The sequence below is a fragment of the Bubalus kerabau genome, chromosome X (genome assembly GCF_029407905.1).
Source record: "Bubalus kerabau isolate K-KA32 ecotype Philippines breed swamp buffalo chromosome X, PCC_UOA_SB_1v2, whole genome shotgun sequence".
Lineage (NCBI taxonomy): Eukaryota > Metazoa > Chordata > Mammalia > Artiodactyla > Bovidae > Bubalus > Bubalus kerabau.
In genome coordinates, this window is record NC_073647.1 from 82,592,440 (window position 1) to 82,617,127 (window position 24,688).

The window sequence follows — 24,688 nt, forward strand, 5'->3', positions numbered from 1 at the left end:
TTCTCTATGTATATGAAGATGCAAGAATCTGGGCTCATTAAAATTTTCCCAGATATATATATTTAACTATCTAAGGGGCCTTCTTGTCCAAAGCACAGAGCATCCTGTTATTGTCTTACTTTCAGATTGTGCTGTTGTTCATTGTCTTCAGTGGGTTGTAAGGTAATCCTTGTAGAATTGGGTAGTGAGCAGGAACACTCTGCTTTTCTTTGTTTATATTTCAAAATTTGAAACTTAACCCTTGACACCTAATGTTTTTTGTGTGCTAGCTGAATGAGGCAGTGTAGGCTACCCTTGAGGTTTGCTCTCTCAGTATGGGACTGTAATAAAAGGTCATCCCCATATTAGAGTTACGTAGAGCTATGGGCACAATATAAATCAGCCAAGTCTGGTTTCATTATCTCTGAAAAGTAAGTAGAGTTTTTTGTGTAGCTCTGAAGCATAATTGTCCAAGTAAGTTGATGTCCTTCTCCCTGGAGGAGGGCTCGGTAACCCACTCCAGTATTCTTACCTGGAGAATCCCATGGACAGAGAAAGCCTGCTGGGCTGCAGTTCATAGGGTCGCAAAGAATTGGACACAATTGAAGCTACTGAGCGTGCACACATGCACCACATAAAGGCAAACAGGTACTGAACTATGTGGATGTATAGGAGTTCTGAAGAAAGCATTGTGTAAGTTTCTGATTATTAAAAAACAAAACCCCCCCAAAAAAACAAAAAGAAACTTTGTGTTTAGAGGGACTAACTTGAGAATGGTGTAAGGGTTGGGGACCACAGGGTGACATGGTTTGACTGTATTGTTTATGGCTTTATAATTTTGAACAAAATGCTGGTGTTGGCCATAAGACTTGTATATGGAAAGAACTAATGTATTACTGGAATTAGTGTATGGAATTATTAGGCCCTTCTGGAGATGTGCCTTGACAATGAGATGAATTCCTTCCAGGTCCTGAAGACTGAGAAGTTATCATTTGAGGCAAAGGTTTATTTGGGTCTACCTAGATCTTAATTGGAGGTGCTGAATTAATGCTTCCTATGTTAAAGAGGTGGACCATAGATAAGAACAGAATTTAGCAGATACTTGTAATTGGGAGTTGAAAAGACAGGAGCAAGGAGGGAAATCTCAATATTACGACTAGAGTTAAAAGTAGACCTTGAGAAGTCAAGGATTTATAAGTGTATTTCCCCTTTTGGAGAAAAGGGAATATTAGGTTGTAATTTTTCCAGGAGATCTTGACTGAAAAGGTGTACATGAACAGAAGGAGCAAGAAGGAACTGGAGAGTTTCCTGAAAAGAGCTTATCTTGAAAAATGAGGGGTCTGTTTGCTCAAAACCCCCACCATTTGTACCTTTTCTGTATTCTGAGGAAGTGGGGCTTTGAGCCTGGCAGGGTTCAAGCCAGACAAAATTGCTCCTGTGTTCATAATGGCAGTAATAGCTTCAGCTCCTATAAAAAGGTACAGTTCTCTCAGTGGGAGTTAGGAAGACCTTGACACTTTCCTTATTCTATGCTATGCTAAGTGACTTCAGTCGTGTCCGACTCTGTGTGACCCCATAGACGGCAGCCCACCAGCCTTCCCCATCCCTGGGATTCTCCAGGCAAGAACACTGGAGTGGGTTGCCATTTCCTTCTCCAATGCATGAAAGTGAAAAGAGAAAGTGAAGTTGCTCAGTCGTGTCCGACTCTTAGTGACCCCAAGGACTGCAGCCTACCAGGCTCCTCTGTCCATGGGGTTTTCCAGGCAAGAGTATTGGAGTGGGGTGCCATTGCCTTCTCCGGACACTTTCCTTGGAGCATCCCTATTCATGAGTATATAAAAAGGGGGCACGTCTCAAATTTCTCAGAAAGTTCTTGATAAAAGAGGAAGGGGCCTTGAGCTGCTAACAGGACCTTCTTTTTAAATTTAGGCAATTTTTCCAGTGGCCAGTTCACTTACAGTAATGGCATGCACTTGGCTTCTGGAAGGGGGCACTTATGGGAACTCTGTGTTCTTTCTACTGAGGTAGCTACTGAGCAGCAGCAGCCACCAGTTGATGCAATTGCAAATTCATGATTTTAGTTGTCTTACAATTTTCTGTATGTTTGATTGTTTTAGATAGCTACTTAGTCAAGTTAATTAGATCAGGTATGGCCACTGTTTCCCAATTTGATTGTGCCCATTTCATCAGCAGTCCAAGTTTCTCATCTGGTCCCTAACAAAGACTGAATTAAAGAGGGTTGAGTATTGTTTACCCTAGCAAGTAGTCTGGAGTATTCCCAGAATACTGTTGTTAGCTATGAATGATAATCTTGAACAGTTTTATCAGGTCTTTATGTAGTAGACTGAATCTTTTTCTAGTTGATGGGGCAAGGAAAAGCCTGAGGAACTGCTTCATGAAGCGCTTGAGCCAACTGAGAAGCTGGTGCCATCACACTGATGTCCTTTCTGTAGATAACATCTAAAGGGTGAAGCCAGCTGGCATTAGTTTGCAGTGTCTGGCTTGATTTTCTCTGGCTAAGATTCAGTTTAGTTGATACAAGTCATAGAATCCTGGACCATAGGTTTATAACACAAGGTTAAATTCTTCTGCAAAGTGGAGGGGGTCCTCAGGGACCTTGAGAAAATCCTTGGCTATGACCCATAATTCTGCAGGGCGTGAAGGCATATAGTCTACGAGTTAGAAAATGCTATCAGTGTTCAAAGTAGTGACAAAGGGAAAAGTTTTTATGGGAGAGTGAGGAGGTAGGGGTAAAGATTTTGGAGGAAGAATAGGAGAAGCAGAAATACAGAATGACAGCTCAGCGAGTTTAGGATACATAGGGGCCAACGGAGAAAGAAGAGGAAGAGGGCTCTTGAGCTTTTTCTGGAATATTTAGAAATACAGCCTTTTCTGGAGTATTTAGAATGCTATGCTTTGCTGGAGCAGCCGTGAAGAGATATCCCACATCCAAGGTAAGAGAAAACCAAGTAAGACGGTAGGCACTGAGAGAGGGCATCAGAGGGCAGACAGACTGAAGCCACAATCACAGACAACTAGCCAATCTAATCACATGGACCACAGCCTTGTCTAACTCAGTGAAACTAAGCCATGCTGTGTGGGGCCAGCCAAGACAGATGGGTCATGGTGGAGAGATCTGACAGAATGTGGTCCACTGGAGAAGGGAACGGCAAACCCCTTCAGTATTCTTGGCTTGAGAACCCCATGAACAGTATGAAAAGGCAAAAAGATAGGACACTGAAAGATGAACTCCCCAGGTCAGTAGGTGCCCAATATGCTGCTGGAGATCAGTGGAGAAATAACTCCATAAAAAATGAAGGGATGGAGCCAAAGCAAAAACAACACCCAGTTGTGGATGGGACTGGTGATAGAAGCAAGGTTCGATGCTGTAAAGAGCAATATTGCATAGGAACCTGGAATGTTAGGTGCATGAATCAAAGCAAATTGGAAGTGGTCAAACAGGAGATGACAAGTGAACACTGACATTCTAGGAATCAGCGAATTAAGATGGACTGGAATGGGTGAATTTAACTCAGATGATAATCATATCTACTACTGTGGGCAGGAATCCGTTAGAAAAAATGGAGTAGCCATCATAGTCAACAAAAGAATCTGAAGTGCAGTACTTGGATGCAATCTCAAAAAGAACAGAATGATCTCTATTCGTTTCCAAGGCAAACCATTCAATATCATGGTAATTCAAGTCTGTGCCCCAACCAGTAACACTGAAGAAGCTGAAGTTGAACAGTTGTATGAAGACCTACAAGACCTTCTAGAACTAACACCCCCCAAAAGATGTCCTTTTCGTTATAGGGGACTGGAATGCAAAAGTACGAAGATTTGGCAAATCTAATACAGTTATGTAAAGTTTAAAAAGAAAATAAAATTTAAAAAAAAAAAAAAAAATTAAAAAAAAAAAAAAAAAAGAAACACCTGGAGAAACAGGCAAATTTGGCCTTGGAGTACAGAGTGAAGCAGGGCAAAGGCTAATAGAGTTCTGCCAAGAGAACGCACTGGTCATAGCAAACACCGTCTTCCAACAACACAAGAGAAGACTCTACACATGGACATCACCAGATGGTCAACACTGAAATCAGATTGATTATATTCTTTGCAGCCAAATATAGAGAAGCTCTACACGGTCAGCACAAACAAGACCAGGAGCTGACTGTGGCTCAGATCATGAGCTCCTTATTGCCAAATTCAGACTTAAATTGAAGAAAGTAGGGAAAACCACTAGACCATTCAGGTATGACCTAAATCAAATCCCTTATGACTATACAGTGGAAGTGAGAAATAAGTTTAAGGGACTAGATCTGATAGAGAGCCTGAAGAACTATGGACGGTGGTTCGTAACATTGTACAGGAGACAGGTATCAAGATCATCCCCAAGAAAAAGAAATGCAAAAAGCAAAATGGCTGTCTGAGGAGGCCTTCCAAATAGCTGTGAAAAGAAGGGAAGTAAAATGCAAAAGAGAAAAAGAAAGATATAAACATCTGAATGCAGAATTCCAGAAAATAGCAAGGAGAGACAAGAAAGCCTTCCTCAGTGATCATTGCAAAGAAACAGAGGAAATAAACAGAATGGGAAAGACTAGAGATCTCTGCAAGAAAATTAGAGATACCAAGGGAACATTTCACGCAAATATGGGTTCAATAAAGGACAGAAATGGTATGGACCTAACAGAAGCAGAAGATATTAAGAAGAGATGGCAACAATACACAGAAGAACTATACAAAAACATCTTTATGACCCAGATATTCAAGATGGTGTGATCTCTCACGTAGAGCCAGACATCCTGGAATGTGAAGTCAAGTGGGCCTTAGAAAGCATGACTATGAACAAAGCTAGTGGAGGTTATGGCATTCCAGTTGAGCTCTTTCAAATCTGAAAGATGATGCTGTGAAAGTGCTGTACTTATATGCCAGCAAATTTGGAAAACTCAGCAGTGGCCACAGGACTGGAAAAGGTCAGTTTTCATTCCAATCCCAAAGAAAGGCAATGCCAAAGAATGCTCAAACTATCGCACAGTTGCACTAATCTCACACACTAGTAAAGTAATGCTTAAAATTCTCCAAGCCAGGCTTCAGCAATACGTGAACCATAAACTTCCAGATGTTCAAGCTGGTTTGAGAAAAGGCAGAGGAACCAGAGATCAAATTGCCAACATCCGCTGGATCATGGAAAAAGCAAGAGAGTTCCAGAAAAGCATCTATTTCTGCTTTATTGACTATGCCAAAGCCTTTGACTGTGTGGATCACAATACACTGTGGAAAATTCTTCAAGAGATGGGAATCCCAGACCACCTGACCTGCCTCTTGAGAAACATGTATGCAGGTCAGGAAGCAACAGTTAGAACTGGACATGGAACAACAGACTGGTTCCAAATAGGAAAAGGAGTTCATCAAGGCTGTATATTGTCACCCTACTTATTTAACTTATATGCAGAGTACATCAGGAGAAACACTGGTCTGGAGGAAGCACAAGCTGGAATCAAGATTGCTGGGAGAAATATCAATAACCTCAGATATGCAGATGACACCACCCTTATGGCAGAAAGTGAAGAAGCCCTAAAGAGCCTCTTGATGAAAGTGAAAGAGGAGAACAAAAACGTTGGTTTAAAGCTCAACATTCAGAAAAGATTCAGATCATTGCATCTGGTCCCATCACTTCATGGCAAATAGATGGGGAAACAGTGGAAACAGTGGCTGACTTTATTTTTCTGGATTCCCAAATCATTGCAGATGGTGATTGCAGCCATGAAATTAAAAGATGCTTACTCCTTGGAAGGAAAATTATGACCAACCTCGATAGCATATTGAAAAGCAGAGACATTACTTTGCCAACAAAGGTTCGTCTAGTCAAGTCTATAGTTTTTCCAGTGGTCATATGTGGATGTGAGAGTAGGACTGTGAAGAAAGCTGAGTGCAGAAGAATTAATGCTTTTGAACTGTGGTGTTGGAGAAGACTCTTGAGAGTCCCTTGCACTGCAAGGAGATCCAACGAGTTCATCCTAAAGGAGATCATTCGTGGGTGTTCTTTGGAAGGACTGATGTTGAAGCTGAAACTCCAATAGTTTGGCCACCTGATGCGAAGAGGTGACTCATTGGAAAAGACCCTGATGCTGGGAAAGTTTGAGGGCAGCAGGAGAAGGGGACAACAGAGGATGGGATGGCTGGATGGCAGCACTGATTCAATGGACATGGTTTTAGGTGGACTCCGGGAGTTGGTGATATACAGGGTGGCCTGGTGTACTTTGTTTCATGGGTGACAATGAATCGGACACGACTGAGCGACTGAACTGCACTGAAACCTTGTAGTTTCTAATTGTGCACAAAATAGACCAATTTTGAAATTTCAGAAGTTACCCATTGTGAGCAGATAAATTTTATGTCATCTCTGTTATACCATTGCAGTTTACCTAGCCAAGCATAAGTGGTGGTGCCATACTTTTTATACAGTTACCCATCGGGAGTCCCAGATGGGTGAGAATCCTCCCCCATAACAGTCTTAGACATTGACCATCCCATTATAGTACTAAACAAAAGGGAGCAAGCAATTGATCAAACAAAAGACACCAAGAATAAGGGCCTCATCCTCAACCTAGGAGGGAAGTTTGGGACTTAAAAAACTAATCACTCAGACCCAGTACTGCTGGGGAGGTGACAGAGCATAAGGGGCTCCATAAGTAACTTGCTTAAATCCATTGTGGCTTTGGAGATGGGAGGACGACTGTTTTGGATCCCACTTTCAATGTCAAAAATGTAACACAAAGTACCATGAAATGTAAAGAAGCCAAAAAAAATAAATAAACAAGTTTATTTGAGGTAATACAATTCCAATTTAGGGATCACAGATTCTGGAGGAACTCTGAATAGTGTCTCAGTGAAAGAAAGTAGCAGGAGTTTTTATAGGAAAGAGAGGGAAGTTAATGTAGAGTTTGGATTGGAGGGTAACATTGTTCTTTACCTTCTATGGGCTATGGAACAAATCTCATTCATTACTTGGAAAAGGTATGTTTTCTTTAGTCCAGAAGAAGTCCAGTCAGTTAGTCAGTCCAGCCGCATAGTCATGCCTGACTCTTGGCGACCCGATGGACTACAGCACACCAGGCCTCACTGTCCATCACCAACTCCTGGAGTTTACTCAGACTCATGTCCATTGAGTCGGTGATGCCATCCAACCATCTCATCCTCTGTCATCCCCTTCTTCTACCTTTAATCTTCCCCAGCATCAGAGTCTTTTCAAATGAGTCAGCTCTTCACATCAGGTGGCCAAAATACTGGAATTTCAGCTTCAGCATCAGTCCTTCCAATGAATATTCAGGACTGATTTCCTTTTAGAATGGACTGGTTGATCTCCTTGCAGTCCAAGGGACTCTCAAGAGGCCTCTCCAGTACCACAGTTCAAAAGTGTCAATTCTTTGGAGCTTAGCTTTCTTTATAGGCCAACTCTCACATCCATACATGATTACTGGAAAAACCATAGCTTTGACTAGATGGACCTTTGTTGGCGAAGTGATGTCTCTGCTTTTTAATATGCTGTCTAGGTTGGTCATGACTTTTCTTCCAAGAGGCAAGTGTCTGTTAATTTCATGGCTGCAGTCACCATCTGCAGTGATTTTGGAGCCCCTCAAAATAAGATCTCTGACTATTTCCACTCTTTCCCCATCTATTTGCCATGAAGTGATGGGACCAGATGCCGTGACCTTAGTTTTCTGAATGTTGAGTTTTAAGCCAACTTTTTCACTCTCCTCTTTTACTTTCATCAAGAGGCTCTTTAGTTCTTCACTTTCTGCCATAAGGGTTGTGTAATCTTCATATCTGAGGTTATTGATATTTCTACTAGCAATCTTGATGCCAGCTTATGTTTTATCCAGTCCAGCATTTCTCATGATGTACTCTGCATATAAGTTAAATAAGTAATATGACAGTATACAGCCTTGACATACTCCTTTCTCCATTTGAAACTAGTCTGTTGTTCCATGTTCAGTTCCAACTGTTGTTTCTTGACCTGCATACAGATTTCTCACGAGGCATATCAGGTGGTCTGGTATTCCCATGTCTTTAAGAATTTTCCACAGTTTGTTGTGATCCATACAGTCAGTGCAAGGCTTTGGCATAGTTGATAAAGCAGATTTTTTTCTGGAACTCTCTTGCTTTTTCGGTGATCCAGCGGATGTTGGCAGTTTGATCTCTGGTACCTTTGCCTTTTCTAAATCCAGCTTGAACATCTGGAAGTTCACAATTCATGTACACTATTCACGTTCTATTAGCAACACAGGAACCATTTAGCAGGGTTAATTTAAGGCATTCAGCAAAAGTTCAGCATGAAAAGCAAACATGGAAGTCCTCAGGTCACATCTCATTCATTCCTGACAATTATTGTCACAACTCATACCCACTTTCCTAAAGTAAAGAGGGCGATACTTGTAAACGTTGCTCCTGTGTTCATGCATGCTACCAGCATTATCTTGGACTCCTGGATGCTTCTGGTGTTTGCCAGTGCAGTTTTGGCCTTGGCTTACAAGGTTTTGTGTCTTTAGTCTTGATGGCATGATGGCAGCCAAAACCTATGGTCAGTGACCTTTGATGTTACTATTGCGACTCACTGAAGGCTCAGATAATAGTTAGCAGTTTTCAGTAATAAACTATAGTATTTTTAAGTTAAGGTATGTATATTCTTTTTAAAGATATAGTGCTGTTACACACTTAATAGACTGCAGTATGTTGTAGTTGTTTTTGTTTAGTTGCTAAGTCATGTCCAACTCTATTGCAACCCTGTGGTATAGTATAAGTATAACTTTTATGTGCATCAGGAAGCCGAAATATTTGTGTTATTTGCTTTATTGCAACAATTTCTTTACTGTGGTGATCTGTAACTGAATTTGCAATATATCTGAAGTATGCCTAGATACAGGCATAGATCTTTATTTTAGGCAGATGTGGTACCACCTCTAAATTTAGATCTAATTTGCTGTGGTTATTTAAATGAAGTAACAAAAATGAAGAGCTCTTCTTTCTGAATCTGTCAGCAACTAATCTGTAAACGTGAAGGTTATTTGAGAGAGAAAAATTTCTTTGAATATGAACTTCTGAAACATTTTTAACATTCAGAGATCAGATCAGATCAGTCGCTCAGTCGTGTCTGACTCCTTGCGACCCCATGAATTGCAGCACGCCAGGCCTCCCTGTCCATCACCAACTCCCGGAGTTCACTGAGACTCACGTCCATCGAGTCAGTGATGTCATCCAGCCATCTCATCCTCTGTCGTCCCCTTCTCCTGCCCCCAATTCCTCCCAGTATCAGAGTCTTTTCCAATGAGTTAACTCTTCGCATGAGGTGGCCAGAGTACTGGAGTTTCAGCTTTAGCATCATTCCTTCCAAAGAAATCCCAGGGCTGATCTCCTTCAGAATGGACTGGTTGGATCACCTTGCAGTCCAAGGGACTCTCAAGAGTCTTCTCCAACACCACAGTTTAAAAGCACCAATTCTTTGGTGCTCAGCCTTCTTCACAGTCCAACTCTCACATCCATACATGACCACAGGAAAAACCATAGCCTTAACCGGACAAATCTTTGTTGGCAAAGTAATGTCTCTGCTTTTGAATATGCTGTGTAGTTTGGTCATAACTTCCTTCCAAGGAGTAAGCGTCTTTTAATTTCATGGCTGCAGTCACCATAAGTTTTGATTTTGGAGCCCAGAAAAATAAAGTGTGACACTGTTTCTACTGTTTCCCCATCTATTTCCCATGAAGTGGTGGGACTGGATGCCATGATCTTCGTTTTCTGAACGTTGAGCTTTAAGCCAACTTTTTCACTCTCCACTTTCACTTTCATCAAGAGGCTTTGTAGTTCCTCTTCACTTTCTGCCATAAGGGTGGTGTCATCTGCATATCTGAGGTTATTGAGATTTCTCCCAGCAATCTTGATTCCAGCTTGTGTTTCTTCCAGTCCAGTGTTTCTCATGATGTACTCTGCATATAAGTTGAATAAACATGGTGACAATATACAGCCTTGACGAACTCCTTTTCCTATTTGGAACCAGTCTGTTGTTCCATGTCCAGTTCTAACTGTTGCGTCCTGACATGCATATAGATTTCTTAAGAGGCAGATCAGGTGGTCTGGTATTCCCATCTCTTGAAGAATTTTCCACAGTTTATTGTGATCCACACAGTCAAAGGCTTTGGCATAGTCAATAAAGCAGAAATAGATGTTTTTCTGGAATTCTCTTGCTTTTTCTATGATCCAGCAGATGTTGGCAATTTGATCTCTGGTTCCTCTGCCTTTTCTAAAACCAGCTTGAACATCTGGAAGTTCACAGTCCACATATTGCTGAAGCCTGGCTTGGAGAATTTTGAGCATTACTTTACTAGCGTGTGAGATTAGTGCAATTGTGTGATACTTTGAGCATTCTTTGGCATTGCCTTTCTTTGGGATTGGAATGAAAACTGACCTTTTCCAGTCCTGTAGCCACTGCTGAGTTTTCCAAATTTGCTGGCATATTGAGTGCAGCACTTTCACAGCATCATCTTTCAGGATTTGGAATAGCTCAACTGGAATTCCATCACCTCCACTAGCTTTGTTCGTAGTGATGCTTTCTAAGGCGCACTTGACTTCACATTCCAGGATGTCTGGCTCTAGGTCAGTGCTCACACCATCGTGATTATCTGGGTTGTGAAGATCTTTTTTGTACAGTTCTTCTGTGTATTCTTGCCATCTCTTCTTAATATCTTCTGCTTCTGTTAGGTCCATACCATTTCTGTCCTTTATCGAGCTCATCTTTGCATGAAATGTTCCTTTGGTATCTCTGATTTTCTTGAACAGATCCCTAGTCTTTGCCATTCTGTTGTTTTCCTCTATTTCTTTGCATTGATTGCTGAAGAAAGCTTTCTTGTCTCTTCTTGGTATTCTTTGGAACTCTGCATTCAGATGCTTATATCTTTCCTTTACTCCTTTGCTTTTCACTTCTCTTCTTTTCACAGCTATTTGTAAGGCCTCTTCAGACAGCCATTTTGCTTTTTTGCATTTCTTTTCCATGGGGATGGTCTTGATCCCTGTTTCCTGTACAGTGTCACGAACCGCATTCCATAGTTCATCAGGCACTCTATCTATCAGTTCTAGGCCCTTAAATCTATTTCTCACTTCCACTGTATAATCATAAGGGATTGTATTTAGGTCATACCTGAATGGTCTAGTGGTAGGAACTATATAAATATAGTGCTTTTGTTTATTAGGTGGAATTTGGTGATCTTGGAGACTACTTGAAAGTTGATAATACCATCAAATTTGTTGTGAATATTTATGTTTTGTTGTGTGTGCTATGTGACATAGTTATGCCCGACTCTTCGCAACCCTGTGGACTGTAGCCCACCAGGCTCCTCTGTTCCTGGGATTCTCCAGGCAAGAATACTGGAGTGGGTTTTTATGCCCTTCTTCAGGGGATCCTCCCGACCCAGGGATGGAATCCATATCTCCTGCATTGCAGGCAGATTCTTTAAGGTCTGAGCCACCAGGGAAGCTCTGTATGTTTTATTAGTGATTTACATTACCCATGTTTCTCACTTACTTTTTACCTTCCTTGCATATTTTATGTTTCTGCATCTTTCTTCAGTATTCTGGTCAACACCAAGTCATGAACTTCTCAAATTTAACACTGAGGAACAGATAATGCTTAATAGTGTTAATCATGATCAGATTACAGTCTTTCTAAAAGCTCTGTTCACTTATGTGTTCATTTTCCCACACTACCTCCAGTTCTAAGGATCTGAAGGAAGAATATATTTTGTTAGTTTAATTTTCCATGATGAGCTACTTTTGTCATTAATAGTGAGAAAATGATAGTTTTGGGGTTACCTTTGTGATTTTCTGAGATCAGATGAGTACTGTGACTCAAGTTTAGTATTTCTGTTTGTCCAGAATTATTTTTTGAGAAATTGAAAATAATTAAAAAGTTCTTCACTGGGCTCTGATATAAAAGGGTGTTCACTTGAATTTGAGTATTTGAGTAAATTATTAGTATCTTTGTAATTGTTGATTAGCTTTCAGAATCTTCTGTTGGGAATTTTTTAATTCCCTGTTTGGCATTTATTGGGGGAAACAACATATCTGCTTGTTTTTTCAAAATATAAATTTTGTTCTTGAAATAAAGGTTTATTGTCCCAGAGAATTCTGAAAATGTTTTTATGCAGATAAAAATGACTTGTTACAGTAAATATCACTGAATACTAAAGTCCTTTAGAGAAATGAATATTCTTATTTTGAAAACCTGGTATCTTGTTGAAGGTAGATGAGGTGGGAGTATTGGAGTGTTTTCTTTTTAAAGCCTATTTATGTAGACTGTGTTGTTTTTTAGGATATAGTCATCTTCTTAACTCATTCAGATTAATTTTATTTATAGTTACTTCAGGCACACAGGTTCATGCTAAATTAATCATAGGATGGTATGAATTGGAAGTAACCAGTGACTGAGGTAACAGAGGAATGCAGTATTACCTTTTTAAAAAGTGGATAATCTTGAAAGTCATTTTGTAGTAAAATTTCACTTATCAGGATTCTGTCTTAATATTGGTTTGTGGACTCTTGCTGAATGTACCTCTTCCTATATGCTGGAGATGAATTCATTACTATTCTTTCATCCCCCCTAGTCTATATGTGCTTTTGAGTTAAGACAACAAATTGTGGTGCTATTTGCCCTGGAGGAAAGATGTATGTGTGTTGGAGGGGGATCACTAATTTGTTTTTATATTATTTATTTTTTGAAAGACAGATGAGGAAGTGGAAATGTCAAGTAGGCAGTTGATTATATGGATCAGGAGCTCAGAAGAGTAGTGTCTGAGTAAATGTGAATCATGTCAGTAAATTGTCTGTCTGGGGAAAGATGTAAAGTGAGATGAAATTGTGGCCCAAGTCCATTTCCTGAGGACCTACAATGTTTCAAGGATACTGAAAAGAGCAAAGAAATTTGAGTAAAAGGAAATGAAAGTATGGTTTTAAAAAACTCAAACAGGAGGGAGTGGTTGGTCAGCAGTGACATGTAAGATCAAGTAAGATAAGGATTGTTGGTGATTTTATTTGTTTTTTGTTGAGTTTTTTATAAAGATGGTAGTCAAGTAAATAATGCTGGGTAAATCACTCTTTAATAAGTCTATTTTCAAATTTACATATAGTAAAATTCGCTCTTTTTCATGTAAGGTTCTGAGATGAATAGAGTTGTATAACCACCACCACAGTCAGATTAGTCCCATCATCCCCTTGCCTCAATTCTTATTGCTGCTTACCGCTAGGCCTAAACTCTGACTATTGCTAATCCCTTCTCCATGCCTTATCGTTTTACCTTTTCCATAATGTCTGATAAATAGAATCATACAGTATATATGCTTTTGAGGCTGTTTTCTTCCCATTAATTATATAATGTAATTATACATTTCAGATTTCAGATTCATCCATATTGTTGAATATATCAGTAGGTTGTTCTTTATGTGTTGCTGGGTAGTGTTCCACTTTTAATTGCTGAGTAGTATTCTATTCTTTCTCCATGTTGAAGGACATCTGGAATGTTTCCAAAAAGCAGTTAGAAACAAAGCTGCTATATACATTCATGTATAGGCTTTTGTGTTAACATAAGTTTCCATTTATCTCAGGTAAATATTCTTACTGTCTTTTGACGTCCATGATGTCTCATAAGAAATATTAAAAAAAAAAAAGAGAAATCTGTTATTCAATTTGATGTCTATGTAATGTGTTTTTCTCTCATTGCTTTAGAAACTTCTTTTGATTTAGTGTAGTTTAATTAAGATATGTCTTGGGATGGCTTTCTTTAATTTTATACCTTTTGGGTTTCCCTGAGCTTCTTGAAATTGTAAATTTATGTCTTTTACCAAATTTGGGAAATCCCTAGCCATTTTTAAAAAGACAGATTTATCGAAACATAATTAACATACCACATAATTCACCCATTTAAAATGCAAAACCTTATGGTTTTTAGTATACAGTATTCACAGATATGTGTAATCATCACCACAGTCAATTTTAGAACATTTTTTGTCACATCAAAAAGAAACCTTCTACCTTGTAGTTGTTATCTCCATCTTCCCATCCCCTAGCCCTAAGGAACCACTAATATACTTCCTATCTCTACAGACTTTCCTCTTAACATTTAGTATGAATTGAATTGCCATAGTTGAATTGCCCATGAACAGTATGAAAAGGCAAAAAGATAGGACATTGAAAGATGAATTCCCCAGGTCGGTAGGTGCCCAGTTTGCTACTGGAAATCAGTGGAGAAGTAATTCCAGAAAGAACGAAGAGACGGAGCCAAAGCAACAATACCACCCAGTTGTGCATTTGAGTGGTGATGGAAGTAAAGTCTGATGCTGTAAACAGCAGTATTGCATAGGAACCTGGAATGTTAGGTGCATGAATCAAGGCAAACTGGAAATGGTCAAACAGGAGATGGCAAGAGTTAACATTGACATTTTAGGAATCAGCGAGCTAAAATGGACTGGAATGGGTGAATTTAACTCAGAGGACCATTATATCTACTACTGTGGGCAAGAATCCATTAGAAGAAATGGAGTAAACATCATGGTAAACAAAAGAGTATTAAAGGCAGGACTTGGATACAATCTCAAAAAGAACAGAATGATCTCTATTCATTTCCAAGGCAAACCATTCAATATCACAGTAATGCATGTATATGCCCCAAACAGTAATGCTGAAGAAGCTAAAGTTGAATGGTTCTATGAAGACCTACAAGACCTTCTAGAACTAACAGCAAAAAAAGATGTCCTTTTCATCATATAGGACTGGAATGCAAAAGTAGAAAGTCAAGAAATACCTGGAGAAACAGGCAAATTTGGCTTTGGGAGTACACAATGAAGCAGGGCAGAAGCAAATAGAGTTTTGCCAAGAGAACACACTGGTCATAGCAAACACCCTCTTCCAACAACACAAGAGAAGACTCTACACATGGACATCACTAGATGGTCAGTTCTAAAATCAGATTGATTATAGTCCTTGCAGCCAAAGATAGAGAAGCTCTATACAGTCAGCAAAAACAAGACTATGGCTCAGATGATGAACTCCTTATTGCCAAATTCAGACTTAAACTGAAGAAAGTATGGGAAACCACTAGACCATTCAGGTATGGCCTGAATCAAATCCTTTACGATTATACAGTGGAAGTGAGAAATAGATTCAGGGGACTAGATCTGAAAGAGTGCCTGGAGAACTATGAACAGAGGTTCATGACATTGTCCAGGAGACAGGGATCAAGACCATCTGCAAGAAAAAGAAATGCAAAAAGGCAAAATGGCTGTCTGAGGAGGCCTTACAAATAGCTGTGAAAAGAGGAGAAATGCAAGGCAAAGGAGAAAAGGAAGGATATACCCATTTGAATGCAGAGTTCCAAAGAACAGCAAGGAGAGATAAGAAAACCTTCCTCAGTGATCAATGCAAAGAAATAGAGGAAAACAACAGAATGGGAAAGACTAGAGATCTCTTCAAGAAAATGAGAGATACCAAGAGAATATTTCATGCAAAGATGGGCACAATAAATGACAGAAATGGTACCGACCTAACAGAAGCAGAAAATATTAAGAAGAGGTGGCAAGAATACACAGAAGAACTATACAAAAAAAGATCTTCATGACCCAGATAATCACGATCGTGAGATCACTCACCTAGAGCCAGACATCCTGGAATGCGAAGTCAAGTGGGCCTTAGGAAGCATCACTACAAACAAAGCTAATGTATGTGACAGAATTCCAGTTGAGCTACTTCAAATCCTAAAAGATGATGCTGTGAAAGTGCTGCACTCCATATGCCAGCAAATTTGGAAAACTCAGCAGTGGCCACAGGACTGAAAAAGGTCAGTTTTCATTCCAATCCCAAAGAAAGGCAATGCCAAAGAATGCTCAAATTGCCACACAGTTGGCACTCATCTCACATGCTAGCAAAGTAATACTCAAAATTCTCCAAGCCCAGCTTCAACAGTATATGAACTGTGAACTTCCAGATGTCGAAGCTGGATTTAGAAAAGGCAGAGGAAGCAGTGATCAAATTGCCAACATCCATTGGTCATTGAAAAAGTGAGAGAGTGCCAGAAAAAACGTCTACTTCTGCTTCACAACAAACTGTGGGAAATTCTTCAAGAGATAGGAATCCCAGACCACCTGACCTGCCTCCTGAGAAATCTGTAGCAGGTCAAGAAGCAACAGTTAGAACTGGACATGGAACAAAAGACTGGTTCCAAATCGGGAAAGGAGTACATCAAGGGTGTATATTGTCACCCTTCTTATTTAACTTACATACAGAGTACATCATGAGAAACTCTGGGCTGGATGAAGCACAAGCTGGAATCATGATTGCCAGGAGAAATAATCAGTAACCTCAGATATGGAGATGACACCACCCTTATGACAGAAAGCAAAGAACTAAAGAGCCTCTTGATGGAAGTGAAAGAGGAGAGTGAAAAAGTTGGCTTAAAGCTCAACATTCAGAAAACTAAGATCATGGCATCTAGTCCCATTACCTCATGGCAAATAGATAGGGAAACAATGGAAATAGTGGCAGACTTTATTTTTGGGGGCTCCAAAATCACTGCAGATGGTGAATGCAGCCATGAAATTAAAAGACACTTACCCCTTGAAAGAATAGTTATGACCAACCTAAACAGCATATTAAAAAGCAGAGACATTACTTTGCCAATGAAGATCCATCTAGTCAAAGCTGTTGTTTTTCCAGTAGTCCTGTATGGATGTTAGAGTTGGCGTACAAATAAAGCTGAGTAGTGAAGAAATGATACTTTTGAATTGTGGTGTTGGAGAGGATTTTTGAGAATCCTTTGGACTGCAAGGAGATTCAATCTGTCCATCCTAAAGGAAATCAGTCCTGAATATTCATTGGAAGGACTGATGCTGAAGCTGAAACACCAATACTTTTGCCACCTGATGTGAAGAACTGACTTATTTGAAAAGACCCTGATGATAGGAAAGATTGAAGGTGGAAAAGGGAACGACAGAGGATGAGATGGCTGGATGGCATCACAGACTTGATGGACATGAGTTTGAGTAAGCTTCTGGAGTTGGTCATGGACAGGGAGGCCTGGCATGCTGTAGTCCTTGGGGCTGCAAATAGTTGGACATGAGTGGGAGACTAAACAGAACTAAACTGAACTCATACATTATAATATTTTTGTTCTAAAGTTATTTACATTTGATTATTTTATAGTTTCTTTTTCTCTGCCTATAACTTTAAACCTTCCCATTCAGGTGTGTTTATTTTTATCCCAAAGAACATAATTACAATAGCTGCTTAAAGTGCTTGTCAGATATTTCAACATTTATGTTATCCTGGAATTGATACCTGTTGAATTTGATTGTTTCAGCATTCAGTGTGGTTAGATTCAGACTCCCAAGTTCTTTCTCACCCTCTCTGGATGATGGTTTCTGTGTTAAATATGTTTTCAGAGTGTTTGGGTCAGCACGTTATCATGTGCCACGCAGTGCCTTTGCTAACTCAGTGGTTTAGTCTGAGGCTTGAACAGTTTAGTTTTCAAAGCCTTTGTTAGACCTCTCTGATTCTTTTCCACATATGTGCAGTTTGTTTTTGAGAACAGGATTTGTGTCTGTTCATACACAGTATTTTGGAATCTCCTTTTCCCATTCTATCATCTCTGTGATTTCTTTTATGGATTCACCAATTGGCAAGGACCTTTTATTCTTGTTCCTCTGACCAGAAATTTGAGTTTATCTCAGTCTTAGCCTTTCATGCTTTTATGTAGCTTTGCACTGTTGGGGTGAAATGAAGGAGAGAGTGAAGAAGAACAAGTATTACCCCCATATTATTCTTATAGGAACCTCTTTTTCTGATTCCTCCAATCAGAGACAGAGGTTTTCTCATGAATGAGGCTTGCCTTGGAGCGAGAATGATAATCAAAAAAGAAAAACAAAAGTGGGGAAATGAAGTTTTCTTTATGCTCACCAGCTGAAAAGTATGTCTTTTTCTAGTCCTCTCGAACTTTTCTTCATGTAGTTCCATGACTCAGTCTATCCTTGGGTCAAAATCTAGAGATAAAGGTAGAAAATAAACCCAAGAAACTCACTAGAGTACTAGTTATTATTCAAATTTTGATTTCCCCCTCTAATCTGCTTGTTCTTAGTTTTTAAAGGCCTCAGGTAGTTGCTTTTTATGTTTTGTCCAGAGTTTTTAGTTAATACTCAGAGGGGAGATAGTCTTATTCCATCTTGGCTGTCATCAGAAGCTCTATTTAGTTTAGTTTTCTTTCTTTTCTTTTTAATTAAAAAAAAATTGAGGACTCATAAATAGACAATGGTAAAATTTAATTTTTAGGCCATCTTGCTGTTGCTTAATTTTCAAATATCTTATTTAAGAGACCAGTGGTTGACAGAGTTTTTCTGTAAAGGGCCAAATAGTAAATATTTTAGGCTTTGCAGGCATAGGTTCTCAGTGACCTGTTCAATACTTCTGTTGAAGTGAGAAAGCAGCCATAGGTAATATGGAAACAAATGGATGTCTCTGTGTTCCAGTAAACTGTTATTTATAAAAACAGTGGGCCAGTTTGGACCATGGACTACAGCTTGCAGACCCTTAATCTAAATTCTCCATGCTTACTCCTTTCTGAGGTATTGCTTGAAGAGTATTATTACCCACTGAGCTTTGTGTGTTGAAATAATTTTGTTTCCTTGGCCATTTGTATTTTTCTCCTATACTTTATTATTTCTTCTGTAGAGTAATTCAAAATTTAATTGAACTTACTGAAAGGAAAGGAATTCACAACAGTGTAATTATATGATGCCTTTCCCATCCTTATTTACTTAGACTATATCCTCACAATACATTTCCTCTGAGGCATTTTTCCTGTCTTATAAATATTTGATTTGGGACAGTCCTAATGAAAATATACAGGTCATATGTTTAGTATATTCATTAATCATAACAAAGCTCTAAACAATATGAAATGAAATACACAGCTTTGAAATTCAAGAATTCTTAAAGATAACCCAGAAATCATATTAATAATGTTCCTTTTCTAAGTACTTTCTATGTGTTCTTTGTCCTTTTGTGTTTCCTTAAGTGTGGGTCTTGTTAAATTGTGAGGGGCAACCTAGGGTTGTATTTTTTTCTTAGTTACTACTCTTGTTCTAGTACTCTTGAACTTCAGTTTTGAAAAATATTTTTCAGGTGAATGGTCTTAAAATGGTCGATGAGCCAATGGAAGAGGGAGAAGCAGATTCTTGCCAAGTAAGTACTCACATTATTGAGCTACATTTTTCAAATATAAGGGCAAAGAATAGTATGAAAGGAGAAAATCTTATGTCAATTAAAGAAATGTATTTAGGTGAGTTAATAAGCAAATCCAATTCTTAATAAAATAGCAGTAGTTCAAAGTATAGGACAGATTTGCTTGGTAGAAATTCTTATCCATAAATTTTTTTAACAACTTTATTGGAGCATAATTTACATGCCATGAAATTTACCCTTTTGAAGTTTAATGGATGAAATATTTATTGCCAATATATGAGTAACTGGATTAAAATTCAGAGTCCTCTGAATTAAATAAGACTGTCTTTAACTATAGGGTAGAAAGGAGCTCTAACATGAAAATATTTAACTAAAAGGATAACCTGAGTTCATTTGAAATCTATTACCTGGTTTTCAAAAAGAATTGCATGTAAATTATTTCAGAAATTTCTAACTATTTAAAAAGACTGCTTAACTATTTAATATTAGGCCATTCTATGCAAGGAGTGTAATCCTAGTCTCTCATTTTACAAGATCTTATTACATAGAAGAGTGTTCTTAAGATTTTATAGTAAAGTTTCAGAATATAAAATCAACACACAGAAATCCCTTGCATTCCTATACACTAATAATGAGAAAATAGAAAGAGAAATTAAGGAAACAATTCCATTTACCATTGCAAGAAAAAGAATAAAATACTTAGGAATATATTTACCTAAAGAAACTAAAGACCTATATATAGAAAACTATAAAACACTGGTGAAAGAAATCAAAGAGGACACAAATAGATGGAGAAATATACCATGTTCATGTATCGGAAGAATCAATATAGTGAAAATGAGTATACTACCCAATGCAATCTATAGATTCAGTGCAATCCCTATCAAGCTACCAACGGTATTTTTCACAGAGCTAGAACAAATAATTTCACAATTTTTATGGAAATGCAAAAAACCTCGAATAGCATAAGCAATCTTGAGAAAGAAGAATGGACTTGGAGGAATCAACCTGCCTGACTTCAGGCTCTACTACAAAGCCACAGTTATCAAGACAGTATGGTACTGGCACAAAGACAGAAATATAGATCAATGGAACAAAATAGAAAGCCCAGAGATAAATCCACGCACATATGGACACCTTATCTTTGACAAAGGAGGCAAGAATATACAATGGATTAAAGACAATCTCTTTAACAAGTGGTGCTGGGAAATCTGGTCAACCACTTGTAAAAGAATGAAACTAGAACACTTTCTAACACCATACACAAAAATAAACTCAACAGTCTTATGGACTCTGTGAGAGAGGGAGAGGGTGGGAAGATTTGGGAGAATGGCATTGAAACATGTAAAATATCATGTATGAAATGAGTTGCCAGTCCACGTTCGATGCACGATACTGGATGCTTGGGGCTGGTGCACTGGGACGACCCAGAGGGATGGAATGGGGAGGGAGGAGGGAGGAGGGTTCAGGATGGGGAACGCATGTATACCTGTGGCGGATTCATTTTGATATTTGGCAAAACTAATACAGTTATGTAAAGTTTAAAAATAAAATAAAATTAAAAAAAAAAGAAAAAAAAATAAACTCAAAATGGATTAAAGATCTCAACGTAAGACCAGAAACTATAAAACTCCTAGAGGAGAACATAGGCAAAACACTCTCTGACATACATCACAGCAGGATCCTCTATGACCCACCTCCCAGAAAATTGGAAATAAAAGCAAAAATAAAGAAATGGGACCTAATTAAACTTAAAAGCTCCTGCACACCAAAGGAAACTATTAGCAAGGTGAAAAGACAGCCTTCAGAATGGGAGAGAATAATAGCAAATGAAGCAACTGACAAACAACTAATCTCAAAACTATACAAGCAACTCCTGCAGCTCAATTCCAGAAAAATAAACGGCCCAATCAAAAAATGGGCCAAAGAACTAAATAGACATTTCTCCGAAGAAGACATACAGATGGCTAACAAACACATGAACACATGTTCAACATCACTCATTATCAGAGAAATGCAAATCAAAACCACAATGAGGTACCATTGCACGTCAGTCAGAATGGGTGCGATCCAAAAGTCTACAAGCAATACATGCTGGAGAGGGTGTGAAGAAAAGGGAACCCTCTTACCCTGTTGGTGGGAATGCAAACTAGTACAGCCACTATGGAGAACTGTGTGGAGATTCCTTAAAAAACTGGAAATAGAACTGCCATATGACCCAGCAATCCCTTTGCTGGACATACACACCGAGGAAACCAGAATTGAAAGAGACACATGTATTCCAATGTTCATCGCAGCACTGGACATGGAAGCAACCTAGATGTCCATCAGCAGATGAATGGATAAGAAAGCTGTGGTACATATACACAATGGAGTATTACTCAGCCATTAAAAATAATTCATTTGAATCAGTTCTAATGAGGTGGATGAAATTGGAGCCTATTATACAGAGTGAAGTAAGCCAGAAAGAAAAACACCAATACAGTATACTAATGCATATATATGGAATTTAGAAAGATGGTAATCATAACCCTGTATACGAGACAGCAAAAGGGACACAGATGTATAGAACAGTCTTTTGGACTCTGTGGGAGAGGGAGAGGGTGGGATGATTTGGGAGAATTGCATTGAAACATGTATAATATCATACATGAAACAAATCACCAGTCCAGGTTCGATGCATGATATTGGATGCTTGGGGCTGATGCACTGGGATGACCCAGAGGGATGGTACAGGGAGGGAAGAGGGAGGGGAGTTCAGGATGGGGAACACGTGTATACCTGTGGCGGATTCATGTTGATGTATGGCAAAACCAATACAATATTGTAAAGTAATTAGCCTCCAATGAAAATAAAGAAATTTATATTAAATTTAAAAATCAGCTGAAACTTAAAAAAAAAAAAAAAAGATTTTAGGGAGGGTCTGACTTAAGTAGGGTCCCTGGTGGCTCAGACAGTAAAGATTTTGCCTGCAGTGCAGGAGGCCCGGGTTCAATCCCTGGGTCAGGAAGATCCCCTGGAGAAGGGAATGGCTACCCACTCCAGTATTCTTGCCTAGAGAATCCCAGGGACAGAGGAGCTTAGAGGGCCAAAGTCCATGGAGTCACATAGAGTTGGACATGAGTGAGCAACTAACACTTCCATTTGTACTTTTTGACTAAAGTAGACATCCCCATGGATGTTGATATTTTGATTATCATTTCTGTGATATGTGTCATAGAATTGTAGTTCTTTTAAACCTGGAAGGAGACTCAGACATTGTATACTATAATACCTTCATTGTATAGATAAGTCTACTGAGACCTGTAGAAGTTACTGTGATTTATACTAGGCCATAAGACTAACAGGTAGCAGAATCAAGACTTAATGACCCAGTGTGCCTCATATTAGGTCAGTTGTGCATTGTGCAGATGCAAAGACGTGGAAAATAAGGAAAACACTGTTCTTTTCTTTTTTAGTTTTGTATAAAATCATCTTTCATGTCTTTTATACCCCTGAAACTGGTTAAAGTGAATTTTTCTCAGATAGGAACCAGCAGAGAGATTTAAATTGGGTTTGTCCAACACTCTCTTTTGAAATGTTCTATGCAAAAGTCAGCTTTCTCTGCAGATCCTAATGATGTAACAATAATATCAGTTCTGTTTAACAAGGTGGGAGGTAAAATGTTGTCATTTTAGCTTTTGTAATTTATGTAATAACTTTTATGTTAATTTTGAGTATAATTAAATGTAAACTTATACCAAAACCATATTGAGCTGTATCTACGGATCATATGGGCTAAGGCATAGTAATATTCATGTTGGAAATTTATAAAAGAGTGTAAGGAAATACAAAGATATTGGAGAAGGGTATATTTTAGTATTAATAAATTAGCGGGAAAATACCATGCCACACCACAGGAGGAAGAAAAGATGTTTATATGTGTGTATATGTATGTATGCGTGTGTACATGTGTAGCCAATGTAAACACATAGACATATACACAGGGTTATAGTTAAATACTAATTTTAATTAAAGCTGGTGGTACAAATGAACTTACTTATAAAACAGAAATAGAGTCACAGATATAGAAAGCAAACTTATGGTTACCAAAGGGGAAAGAATGGGAAGGGATAAATTGGGAGATTGGGTTTGACATATACATACTCTTATATATAGATAACTAATAAGAACCTACTAGAGTGTGCGTTGGTGGTATAGTGGTGAGCATAGCTGCCTTCCAAGAACCTACTAGAAAACTCTACTCAGTACTCTGTAATGACCTATGTGGGAACAGAATCTAAAAAAGAGTGGGTATATGTACATGTATAGCTGATTCACTTTGCTGTAGAGCAGAAACTAACACAACATTGTAAGTCAACTGTACTCTAATAAAATTATTTTTAAAACATGAGGCAAGACGTATAGTTTTAATGGAAGACAGTAAAAATATAGTGTTGGATTCTAATGGCATTTATATTAGGCAATCAACTTCAGTGGCTAGAAAGGGGAATCTAAAATTTTGGTAAATAAAGCACCTAGAATCACTTTCAAGGATTTGATTTAATTTGTGGCCTAAGTTTTCTGGATTTAAAACATGAATTTTTTGCTGTGTGATAGTTTAGACATTTGTTTTGTGACAATTAAATGATATGGGTGATAAGAAACACTAACAATATAAATTATTCATCCATCTTTTTAATGTTTTCATATATAGGATTGTTTTAGTGGGGGGTTTGTGGTCACGTATTCCAGTGTGATTCTGGCAGCTGTGTCTTTTTCTGATTGGCTTTAAAAAAAATGATGGTGGGTTATAGAGACTGCTCTATGATGTATAGATTCTTTAAACAGTATTCTTCAAATTTGAGCTTTATATATTATTGCCTATGTGGCCCGATGCTGTTTTGTGTTTGGCTAATTTAGATAGCCAGTCTGCTACATCTCATTTATGGTAGCTGTAGACTTTCATGGTCATTAGATTTCTTCAATTAAAACAAGCAAAATTAAATAAAATGCTTCCCACACTCTGTATATCTAGCATATGATTAGCAAAGCTGAATTATAATTAATGTAGTTTTAATAAATCTAGATTTGTTATGAAGAATTGTTCCATTTCTCAAGACAGCCTTTACATTTGGTAAGTATTCAGTAATAGGTCACTAGTAAAAGATATCTGATATTTCACCACCTAAGTCCTATACTTCTCTGAACACTGTCCAGGTTAGAAAAAATATGTTAGGATTCTTTTTTAGTAGATGACTGACATGAGTTAATTTTTTATGTTGTCAAAATAAGCATGATCATATTTGGTAGCTTTTGAACCATTTATATTCACTTTTTAAAGAAATTATTTATTTTATTTGGAGGATAATTACTTTACAATATTGTGATGGTTTTTGCCATACATCAACATGAATTGGCCATAGGTATACATGTGTCACCCTATCCTCCCACATCTCTCCCA

The 24,688-nt window shown here is 38.3% G+C and overlaps 1 protein-coding gene across 5 annotated transcripts in view; it reads left to right on the forward strand.

The window, feature by feature from the left end:
- RPS6KA6 (ribosomal protein S6 kinase A6) overlaps positions 1-24,688 on the forward strand; it is a 191,772-nt gene that overhangs the window by 22,880 nt on the left and 144,204 nt on the right. For all 5 annotated transcript variants that reach the window (XM_055563519.1, XM_055563522.1, XM_055563523.1 and 2 more), the window contains one exon: positions 19,186-19,245. In XM_055563519.1, the coding sequence (XP_055419494.1) occupies positions 19,186-19,245 (60 nt within the window). The remainder of the gene's footprint in view (positions 1-19,185; positions 19,246-24,688) is intronic.